We start from the raw sequence: 12,787 nt of genomic DNA on the forward strand, positions 1-12,787 counted from the left end.
TAAGCATAAATGGGAACTGGGAGACTTTTAGTGGTATGTTTCGGGCTCGGATTAGCACGTATATATACGTGCGGCCGCGGGTCTTGGTAAAATTTTCTTTACTTTAAAAAATTAGCTTTAAAGAATTTTAAAATAATTAGCTTTATAATATATAAGACCTAACTTATATTATTAAATAGCCTTATTACTTATAAAAATTATTAATTAACTTATTAATAGTTTTTTTTTAATATAATATATAATAAGCATAACATATATATATAGCGAGCCAGACAGCAAGCAAACCAGACAAAAAATCCCTCAACCTACACCTTCTCTATTTAATCCATTAATTCTCAACCACCCAGCATATCATAGTCTAATAAAGAGGCTAGAATCCTTCTTACACTTTAAGCCTATTAAAATACCCCAAAATTAAGTCTTAGAGGTGCCGCAAAGCTCTACCAAGTCAAGCATTCAACACTCTTTAACCGATATAATAGCATCCAAGCCCGAGTTAATACTATTCCTAATTCACGCCGACTATCTGATCTAGAGGAACAGATCCTTATTCACTTTATTCTCGACCTAGATTCACGAGGATTTCCCCCCCGGCTTCGTGGTATAAAGGAAATAGCTAATTAATTACTTGCCGACCGCGACGCACCACTAGTTAGCGCGCATTAGGCTTTAAACTTCGTTAGGCGATACCTAGACCTTAAGACGTATTTCTTTTAGAAATATAACTACTAAAGAGCTAAGTGCGAAGATCTAGCTATTATCTGCAAGTGGTTTATGCTTATGGCGAATATAATCACGAAGTATAGCATCTAATTAGATAATATCTATAATATTAATAAGACTAGCTTTATAATAGGCATAATTTAAAGCGGAATAGTCGTTATAGGCATAGATAGGCATAGAAAGCTAAAATTAGTATAGCCTAGAAACTAGGAATGGATTATAGTTATTTAGGCGATTAATGCGGATAGCTAAGCGATCTTGCTATTTATCATCGGTGCGGGCTAATATCACCTCGCTAACTAATACCGAGATAGCAACCTCCCGGGCAATTAGGCTATTATAATAACCTAAAATAGCTAGACTAATAATGAGATTAGTCTCGAGTGGCTTAAGCACTTTAATCGGTGCATAGCTAAGTAAATAAATAATCGCTATTATCTTTTAATCCTTAATAGCTATAAAAGTTACTACTTAATTAAATTTAAGAGATATTACGAGGAGAATAAAATCATCTAGCTTTATATACCACCTTATTTATCTTATATACTTTAGCCCCTTAACATTAGGTACTTTAGCGTGCTTAAGAACGCTTATAGCTAAGAAATAGAACATCTAATTAAATACTTTATAACCTATATTTCAAAGACCGAGTTCTTCCTGGCCTTCTACGCCGCATTTTAGGCCACTATGACGGAAAAGAATATCAAGTTAGCCTTTAGAAGGGCCGGGCTTATTCCTCTTGACCCGGAAAGTATAGTCTCGAAGCTTAATATATAACTATAGACTCTAACGCCTACCGAGGAGGAGGCTAAACTATTAACCCCTTGGGTCTCAAAGACCTTAAAGACTATACTTAAGGCTTAATCTTAGTTAGATTACCTCGAGAGGCAAGTGAAGAGGCATAAAAGTAGCTCCCTAGAGTTAATTCTAGAAGCTATATGGTCTTCTTCTAAGGGAATAAAGATAGTTATATATAAGGTTGCCTTACTTAAGGCTAGGGTTAAAGAACTTAAATAGGCAAATGAGATACTAAGTCGGCGCCGGAGGGCAAAAAGGACTAGATTATAGAAAAGAGGGGTAATAATAATAGAGGAAGGAAGATAAGTAATTAATTAGATAGATATTTTAACTGTGGAGGAACAATAACATAACACACAGACCACCCACAGCCAATTGAGGCTGCGAGGGCTGCTTAATAAGCAGTTGAAAAAGAGGTAAATTAGAAGGTAAAGATGAAAAGGATGGCTAGCTAAGAGCTGCGGCGGAAGATGCCTCTTTTGATCAAGTGGTCACGTGTTCAAGCACGTGACTAACAGGCTCGCCCGAGCCCCAATTCAATATTAATACGTAGGTAGTGGCCGAATCGTCGAGAAGTAGTAGTTAAGGAAGGTCGGCGCGACTAGGTATTTAGCGTTATAGTATCTGCGGTAAGCTTAGCTATAATATAAGGACCTATTAGGTAGTGATTAAGATATCTAGGGAAGAGTATAGCGAGTAGTTTTAATTAATTAAATAATATATAATATTTTTATAGTAATTTCTATAACGGGCTAAGCCCATAGGGGTCTTAGCTTGCACTCTCGACTAAAACTTATATAAGCACTAAGGCCTATATAAGCTTAATAGCTAAAAGGGGTTTTTTTTTACTTTTTTTTTTTTTATTTTCTTTTTTTTTTCTTAGCTTTAGGATACTTATTAGAGTTATTTAGCTAGTTATTAATATACTTAGCTAGACTATTATATTATCTTAAAGCTTTATCTTTTAATAAAAAGATTAATTAATTAGATTAATTAGTCTAGTCCTTGCTTAGCTTTTTATATAACTAAGCCCGGAAGAGTAAAAAGCTTTTACTTATATAGCGGGTAAGCTATATATATCTCTATAAAGACCTTATATTAATTACAAGTAGTAGAAGGCTCCTACCTATATAGCGGTTAAGCTAAGTATATCCCTGCGAAGACCTTATATAAATTACGAGTAGTAGAAGTTCCCCCCCTGTAACGGGCTGAGCCCGTGGGGGTCTCGGCTTGCACTCTCGACCAAGACCCATATAAGCTCAATAGCTAAAAGGGGCTCTTTTTGCTTCTCCTTTTTTACTTTCTTTTTCTTTCTTCCTTAGCTTTAGGATACTTATTAGAGTTATTTAGCTAGTTATTAATATACTTAGCTAGATTATTATATTATCTTAAAGCTCTATCTTTTAATAAAAAGACTAATTAATTAGGTTAATTAGTTTAGTCCCTACTTAGCTTTCTATATAATTAAGCCTAGAAGAGTAAAAGGCTCCTATCTATATAGCGATTAAGCTATATATATATCTTTATAAAGACCTCATGCTAATTATAAGTAATAAAAGGCTCTTACCTATATAGCGGTCGAGCTAAGTATATCCCTGCGAAGACCTTATATAAATTATAAGTAATAGAAGTTCCCCCCCTAAGACCTTACTACTAGAGCAACTAGTAGAAGATCCCTTAAAGGGATAAGTATTTAATTAATTAACCTTGCCTAATAAGATAAACTAATATAAATAATTAATATAAGTAGCTTTTATAATAAAAGCTTTTAATTAAGATAGGGGCTCCCTTAGCTAAGCCTCCTAGATAATAATATAAATAATAATATAAATATTAGAGGAACTATAAGCCCTATGTATTAAATAAGAAACTAACCGCGAGGAGATAAGAAATTAGATTTACGCTATTTAGTCAGCGATTACAATACTAGCTCTAATACTATAACTATTAGAGCCCTTAAATATAGCTAAACCTAAACCTTAATAAAGCTCCTCGCTAGAATAACTATTAATAAAGAGGAAATTAATCCTCTTAAACCCTTTATAATTTAATAAAACTTAATAAAAGTTTTAAGCCTAGTAACTTAAAATATAAAGTAAATTATATATTAATAACCTTACCCTTAATAAATTATTAGATTAATTTACTTATATCTACTCTAGATTAGCTAAAATGCTATAAGTAATAGTAATAGCCTTTTTTAAAAAAGGAGGCTTAAATTAGTAATTTAAGCTAAGTAAATTTATAATATACTTAGCTAGCTATTATAAGAACTTAAATATTAAGTAGTAAGCTCTTAGCTAGCTAGAAATAATAAAATAAAGAGATAAAAAGAGCTTTATATTTTTTCTCTCTAAGTTTAAGAAAAAGCTTATAAATAATAAAGAAGCTAGCTAGGTAGACTTAGTATAAATTAATACCCTTAAGCATATAATTAACTAAGAGCTCTATTCCTACCTTATAAGCTAGCTTAGTTTGCCAAAGATATATCCCTTCTTTATTAACGCGCTATAGAGCCTTAGGGCTAACTTAAAAGAGCTCTGCTTCTATAACTAGAAGCTAGGCAACTAGTAGGAGCAGCGACGAGGCCTAAGCCCTAACTAGGAATAACCTAGATAGAGGTCACCGCCGTCAAAGGAGGCATCTAATTAAATAGATTAAGAACCTATAAAGGTTAAGAGATATAAATTAAAGCTCTTAGATAGGTAGAAATGCTACTAATGCGGCGAGGTTAGCTATATTATTGCTTATTGCACTTAATACCAAAGAAGCTAGTAAGACTTAGAAGAGGTAAGAAAGCCTAAGCGCAAAACCAGGGCTATAGGGAGCAAGCTAAGGAAGAAAAGGGACTAAGACCTAAGCGATAAAGATAAAGCTAGTAGCCTAAGCGAGGTAGCCTCGGCGGAGGAATTAGAAAATAAGTAGCTCTTAACTAAAATCGCTATTAAGAGTATTAATAGGCTTAAGCTAAGTGGGAGGAGCTAGAGGATTAAATAAATAATTAACCTTTTTATATTAATATAAGAATTAATTAAGAATATTACTTAATAGCCCTTATTAATAATATATATCTATGCTATAAAATAATTATTAATGCCCTTACTTATAAGCTATGCCTATTATATATTTTTATTATTTTATAAATACTTAAATAAGTAAATATATTCTTACTAGGTATTATTAAGTATATAATATATATAAATATAAATATTAATAGCTACTATAAGAAATAAGTCTTTTTTTTATATTATAATAAGCTAAGGAAATAAAATTATTCTTAGATAAACCTAGATAGATAAAAAGGATATTATTATTTAGCCTATAAGAGGATAATTATATATAGGCTTATATAACTACTAGGTAAATAAGCGAGACCCTAAGAGCTTTTAATAACCTAATTTACTAGGCCTAACTAGTATAATCTTTATAGGTCTAATTTAATACGCTAAGAAATAAAAAAGAAAATATAATAGCCTAAGGGTATTTTTTGCGAGCCTCTTAGATATTAAAAAGGCCCTTGCATTAAAAAAGAGATTAAATCTAAGAAAAAAGCTCTCTAAGTATTACTATAAGTTCTTAAGAGTATTTAATTAAAAGCTTATTAATTAATTACTACTATATTAACCTAGTACTAATTATAAGATCTTATTAAAATAAGAGCCTAATAGAAAAGAAAAAAAGCCCCCTTAGGGCCCCCTATATAAAATATCTCGCGAGGAATTAATTATTCTTAGAAAAAACCCTAATAGAGTTACTTAATAAGGGATTTATATATATTAGTAGCTCCCTTGCCTTAGCCCTTATCCTCTTTATATAAAAGCTAGGGGGTAGCTTATAGTTTTATATAGATTACTAAGGTCTTAATGCGATTACTAAGAAAGACTAATACCTATTATTACTTATTAAAGAGACTTTAAGGTCCTTATTTAAGGCAAAGTAATTAACTAAGCTAGATATAATTACTGCCTTCTATAAGGTATAAGTATAAGAGGGAAATAAGTAAAAAACGGCGTTTTATACCTAGTATAGCCTTTATAAATAGCTAGTTATACTATTTAGTCTTATAGGCGCCCTAGTAACCTTCTAATAATATATTAATTATATATTATAAGACTACTTAGATAAGTTTTACTTAGCTTATATTAATAATATTCTTATTTACTTAAATAGGTCTTTAGCTAATTATAAGAAGAAGGTAAAGCTAGTCTTTTAGAGGTTATAAGAGGTAGGCCTATAAATTAATATTAATAAATATAAATTTAAGACTATAAGTATTAAATACCTTAGATTTATTATTAAAGCTAGTTAAGGAATTTAAATTAACTTAGAGAAGGTAAAGGTAATTTAATTATAAGAGTAGCCTTATTTAGTTAAGGAAGTTAAAAGGTTTTTAAGCTTTATAAACTATTATTAATAATTTATCTTAAGGTTTTCCTTTATTATATTACCTTTTATAGCCTTAATAAAAAAAAAACTATATTTATTTAATTAAATAATTACTAAATAGCCTTTAAGGAGCTTAAAGCACTTCTTATTAATATACCTATATTAGCCTAATAAGACCCTAACTAAGAGATAATCCTTAAGACTAACTCTTTTAAATATATTACTAAGAGTGCCTTTTTATAAGTAAGAGAAAATAAAGTCCTTTAATTAATAATTTTTTTTTTAAAAAAAAACTTACTTATTAAATATAATTATTTAATTTATAATAAAAAGCTATTTATAATTATTTACTATTTAAAATACTAAGATATAAAATTAAGAAGTATAGCCTTCTTCTTAATCCTTATAGATTACTTTAACTTTTAATATTTTATAAAAAAGGAATAGCTTAGTAAAAGATAGATCTACTAAGTAGAGATATTATTATAGTTTAATTTTATAATCTAATTCTAACTTAGTAAAGAGGCTATTATCTTAGATGCCCTCTTATAATAAGAGTAAGATATACTAGAGGATTATAAAGATAATTAAATTAGAGGCTAATACTTATAGCTCTTATAGCTAAGTAAAAGGAAAGATAAGAAATATCTAATTATAAGGGGAAAAATAAGTTATATTTTAAAAGGTAATATAAATTAACCTAGAGATTAAGAAATAAACTAAGATAAATAAATTAAAAACCCTTTTGCTAATAATTAATTATAATAACTATAGGACTAAGAATTATATTAATATAATTAATACTAGCTAATCTATAAAGCTATATAATAAGGCGAAAGGCAGCTACCTTTATAGTAGGGACTTCTTATTATATTATCTAAATACTTAATTAATAAGAGAAAATAGCTTTATTAATATAAGCAAATACAAGTCCTAAGCTATAAGCCGCTCTATATAAGAATTATCTAAGATATATATAATTTAGCGCTTATTAATTACCTAGGATAAGATATATTAAAATCTCTTATTAGTAAATAGTTTTATTAGCTAAGGCTTAACTTAGATATATAGTAATTTATATAGAATTATAATATTTATAGCTAGAGTATTATCTAGAGAGAGAAATACTATAGCCTCTTAAAGCTACTCTTAATCCTAGACTAAATATAATTAGAAATATCTATTAACTTTATTATAGACCTCTTATTAACTTAATTAAATAGTTCTATAAACCTTATAGTTATTATAAATTATCTCTTAAAGAGTATTATCTTTAAACCTATAAAGAAGATTATAATTAATACTATTACTAAGACCTTATTACAGTGCTTTATCTAATACCATAGTATCCCTAGGGGAATTATAATAAATAGAGAGACCTAATTTATAAGCTAAATATAGAAGAGGCTATATAAGCTACTTTGTATCTAATAGAGGCTATTAATAGCCTGGCACCCTAAGACTAATAAAGCTATAAAGAGGGCTAATTAGGAGGTTAAGAGATATATTTATATCTTTGCTACCTACGCATAGGATAACTAGGATAAACTCCTGCCTATAGTAGTAATAGCTATTAATAACCATCTAGTAATATCTATAAGACTAAGTCTGTTCTTCCTTATGCATAGCTATAACCTAGAACCTATCGAGATTAATAAATAGCTCTAACTAGATAGGAAGTTACTAGTAGCTCGTGCTAAGTCTATTATCTAAAGACTAAAAAAAGCTACTAAATAGGCATAGGCTATAATAGCCTTAGCATAAGAGCAATAAGAGAAAAATATAAATACCTAATAGTAACTATTTAATTAGTTTAAACTAAGAGATAAGATATAATTATAACTCTATTATATATATTTAGACTAACCCTCTAAGAAGTTTAACTAGCTCTTAGCTAAGTATACTATCCTTAAGACTATTAGATTATATACTTACCGCCTTAATACCCCCCCAGGGATTTATAATATATTCTATATTTCCCTCTTACGGCTAGCTATAGATAACCCATTGCCTTTCTAGCGGTCTAATAACTATTAGCCGCCTGCTATACTAATAGATAAGGGCGAGGAATATAAAGTTAAGGAGATCTTATAAGTTAAGAAAGTATATAAGTAATAAAAAGCCCTAGTAAAATAGATAGGCTACGTGAAGCTAATATAGGAACCACTTAATTAAATAGTTAATATAGTAGCCTTAGCACGCTATGAGGCTCAGCATAGCAGGATGGGATCTAAACCTCCCCCTGGAAGAGGGAAGGAGGGGGGTATTATAACGGGCTAAGCCCGTGGGGGTCTCGGCTTACACTCTCGACTAAGACCCACATAAGCACCAAGGCCCACATAAGCTTAATAGCTAAAAGGGGGTTCTTTTCGCTTCTTCTCCTTTACTTTCTTTTCCTTTCTTTCTTAGCTTTAGGATACTCGTTAGAGTCGTTCAGCTAGTTGTTAATATACTCAGCTGGACCGTTACAATTTCTATCTTAGAGGTTAAGAAAAGTGTCCGGTTCGCTTGCTGTCCGGCTCGCTATACATGTACGTTATAACGCATCTAAGTATATAACGCACTTTTCCCTTTTATACCTAACCTTCTACTTAATCAATTAATTCTATAACCACAACTATATTAGACCTAAATATAGAGGCTAGAACCCTTCTCGCCCTTTAGGCCCTTTAAAATGACCTAAAGCTAAGCATCTAACGTGCTATAAAGATCTATAAGGTCTCTGAGCTAAGGCTATATTGTTAAAGACTTTTATGAGAAAGGCCTTTTATTTAAATAACTCTAGGAAATTTAGCTTATAGAATATAAGTCTAATAACTTGCTATCCTATAGTATATTATTAGCACTATTTAATAGTATGCTTACCTAAGCTATAACTACTTAGATTAGTGAGATATTACAGAGTTATATAAACTTCCCTCCTAGGTAATTCTAGATATATATAGTAAGTCACGTGACCCGGACTTAGGGCTTTATTCAAAGCCCGATAACTCCATTAAAGCCGGTCTTTTTATATAGGTATTTTCTATCCGGTTTCTAATACCTCGAATATAAAACCCTATAGGTTTTATCCTCCTTATGCAATAGCCCGGCTATTAGCTATCCGATTAATATATACTATATATGGTTAGAAGGCCTTGGAAAGGAGCTATCCGACGGTATAACTTTTATCCGAATCGGGCTAATAAATTCCAAGCAATTAGATATATAAGCTATAAACTCTCTCTTTAAGATAACTCCTTAGATCTTCAACCAATTCAGATAATAAGAACACTAATAAGAAGCTAGTCTTCTTTATTTTAACCCTACTATTTATTTAGTTTACTTTTATTACTCTATAATTTCTTACCTAGCTAATTAGCTTTTTATAAGGACTAATTTTACTACTTATTTACCTCCTATCTCTATTACCTACCCTATAGGCTTTAAAGACTATATTTCCTCTATTTTACAGTCTTTTATATAATTAAATGCTTTATAACTCATGTTTTAAAGACTGAGTTCTTCCTAGCCTTTTATACCACATATTAGGCCATTATAATAAAAAGAAATATTAAGTTAGCCTTTAGATAGGCTAGGCTTATTTCTCTTAACCTAGAAAGTATAGTCTTAAAGCTTAATATGCAGCTATAGACGCCAATGCCTACCGAGGAGGTAGCTAGCCCCTTAACCCCTTAGGTCTTAAAGACCCTAAAGATTATCCTCGAGGCCTAATCTTAGTCTAAATACCTTAATAGATAAATTAAAAGGCATTAAAGTAACTCCCTAGAGTTAATTCTAAGAGCTCTTAAGTCACTTACTAAGGGAACTATAGCAATAATATATAAGAATACCTTATTAAGGGCTAAGGTCTAAGACCTTTAATAGGCAAATAAGATATTAAGCCGGCGCTAGAGGGCAAAAAGGACCTAACTATAAAAAGGAGGGGTAATAACAGTAGAGGAAGGAAGGCAAGCAATTAATCAGAGGGATATTAATGCGCAGGTAGTGGCGGAATCGTCGAGAAGTGGTGGTCGAGGAAGGTCAGTCGGACCGGGGGTTCGGCGCTATGGAGTGTGCGGCAAGCCCGGGCATAATATAAGAACGTGCCAGGTAGTGATTGAGACTTCTGGGGAAGAGTATAGTGGGTAGTTTTAATTAATTAATTAATTTATTGCGATTTTATAGTGATTTCTAGTTAAGAGCGTAGTAAAAGCGCGTCGCTCGCTTATCATGTACGTTATATATCTTAGTTATTAATGTCACAAACCAGACCACGCCGGTCACGTGCCAGAACATCACCCCCACAGCTTCCACCAATCACCCATGACTCACGCCCGGAGGAGTGAGTCGGCGCACACCACTCACCCTAGAGACTGTGAGCAGCTTCGGCTTGCCCACTCTAACCCCAGCGACTTGCCCAATATATAGAACACACTCATTGCACCTTCCCATGTACCAGCTACCTCAGCTATCAATACGACTTGGTTACACTCAATACCCTTGAGCCCATTACTAGTTTATTCCTTGGGAAATACCCTCTCATCACAATTAACGTACTTGATAAGCGAGTTGAACAGACAAGCGAATTGAACACTTGGATTTTATACTAGTTTACACTAAATAGAAAAGAATTCTTTAAAAATTCAAATTAAGGTAAAAATAACTTAAACTTTTAAATTAGGTGGATTAAGTGAAATCCTATATCGTAAAATTTTCTTAGTTTTTCTTTAATAAAAGATTTATATCTATTATTAAAAAAAAACCTATTTATACTATCTTTTTATAGTTTTTTAAGATTTAATAGCTAAATAGATTTTCTTAAAATCTAGAAAAAAGCCTATCTTATGACTTTTTTAAATATAGTTTAAAATTTATTTTTTTAATATTTTTATAAATTATATAGCGCGTTTTAAAAAATTTAAAGTTTAGCCTTTTAGCTGTACAGTGCAAGTGTTCAATTCACTTGTCTGTTCAACTCGCTTATCAAGTACGTTAATATAATTTAATTATACTTAATATTATTAAGTATATTACTAGATATTACTTATACCCTAATCAAAATAATACTAGTATCCGCTTTATTAATATAAACCTAGTATAACTAGTTTATCCCTTATAAACCCTCATGATTGTTATACTTAGACGCCGGACCAAGTTTCGTGATAATTTCCTAAAAGGATTACATTAGCATCCAAAGAGACTTATGCCATTGGGAGTATATTTTACCCTTCAACAGATGCCTGAGAGGCTCTGTTTTAAGATCAAACCCGTGCGCTCCAAAGCTGTCAAGCTGAGCCTCCGAGAAGCAGGTTGGAAGGTCGGTGCCGCCAATGTACTTGAGGTATTCCAATGTAGCGCTTAGGCAAGGCACATGCGCATCGGCCTTGAGACCTTCAAGCACAATAGCCTTTAGCGAAGGCCAGAACTTCTTGATCTCATCCGCTATTTCTTGCCTGCACAGAGGGTGCGCGCTGGAATTCTGAGCGTAAGCCGCGTCTAGGAGGTCGAACAAGTAATCAGACTTGATGATGCAGCCGGCTCTCCAGATGGCCAACACGCACGTCATGTCAACACCCCAATCCTCTTGTCGGTTCTTGCGTTCCAGCACGTCGAATCCTTGGATAAAGCAGACAAGACTTGTGACGTAGACAGCCTGTCGTAGTTGTTCAAGAATGCTGGCTCGTTGATCAGGCGCAACCTCAAACGGCTGGGGAGAGAAGCTGCCTATCGAAGCATTGACAGCACTTCTCTGATGTACATCGGCTGAGGCAAGTCGTAGATAATGGGCCGTGGTCAAACTCGGTGCAGGTACATGGGACGCCACAGCTTCGACGTTGGCCCAAACGCCAGTACCCTCAGAGTCGTTGGCATCTTGGACAACAGCGTCCCTGATTTGGTGTAGAAGGGAACCGCCATCGATACGGCTTTTGGTCCTGCAGATAGGCCCGCTGATTGACACGAGAAAGTTGCCCCTCTGTTACCCGAGTCAGCTCAAACCTCTGGATCAAGTCTTTTCCGAGGACTCATACTAGCTCTCCCTCAGCGTGCCAAGAGTCGAAGACCTGGCCAATTTCATCACCAGTCATCTTCAGGCACTTGTCCATCAACTCCCATGCCTCGCAGAGGCTAGACATTATACCGTGCTCGATACCGTTGTGAATCATCTTGACGAAATGGCCGCTTCCCCCGGGGCCAATGTTGGTCACACAAGGACGGCCATGATCGTCCTTAGCCGCAATTCTTGCCAGGAGGGGCAGAACCTGCTCCACAGCCCACTTCTCGCCGCCGGGCATAAGCGAAGGGCCATATCGTGCACCGAAGCTGCCCCCAGATATCCCCAGACCGATGTATGCGACGCCGAGGGGGCGGAGAATATCCTGCCTCGATTGGGTGCGTTCGTAGTTTTCGTTCGAGGCGTCAATCAAGATATCTCCTTTTGTCAGATGAGGCTGGAGCTGTTTGACTACAGCATCTCCTGGACGGCCGTTGGGTAGGCTGATCATGAAGACCTTGGGTGTACCGAGTCCTTGGCATAAGACATCGTAGTCCTTGCAAATGTGAACTTGCTCCGATAGGCCGGCCGCTTGTGCATTGCTGGCCACCTTCTCGAGACTCGAGTGTGAGGTGTCGTGGACGAATACATCTAGGCCGTTGTCTGCGAAGAGAAGGGCCACGGCGCCGCCCATGGTACCCGCACCAATGATGCCGACCTTGTAATTGACGCGGGTCAGTAACTGCCAATGCAAGTTGGAGGGGCCGCAACTTGACTAACTTACTTTCGTAATCTCCATTGCCGAGTAAGGCTTCTGCAGAAGATGTGTTGGGTAAAGAGAATGAGGTTCTAAGCAGCATCAACTTGTGGCCGTTGAAGTTCCTTTGCATAAAATACTGCTTACAT

General features: G+C 33.9%; 1 protein-coding gene across 1 annotated transcript; it reads right to left on the bottom strand.

Moving 5' to 3' along the window:
• Nucleotides 1–11,068: 11,068 nt before the first annotated feature.
• LRP88_14959 (6-phosphogluconate dehydrogenase) lies at nt 11,069–12,575 on the bottom strand (the record flags this gene model as incomplete). Its single annotated transcript, XM_083251293.1, has 2 exons — nt 11,069–11,863; nt 11,919–12,575. 2 exons carry the CDS (start codon nt 12,573–12,575, stop codon nt 11,069–11,071), a joined length of 1,452 nt encoding a protein of 483 aa, XP_083092936.1.
• Between the last annotated feature and the right edge of the window lie 212 nt (nt 12,576–12,787).

The sequence above is a fragment of the Fusarium phalaenopsidis genome (assembly GCF_050370095.1).
Source record: "Fusarium phalaenopsidis strain FUZ10S chromosome Unknown contig_32436, whole genome shotgun sequence".
Taxonomy (NCBI): Eukaryota; Fungi; Ascomycota; class Sordariomycetes; order Hypocreales; family Nectriaceae; genus Fusarium; species Fusarium phalaenopsidis.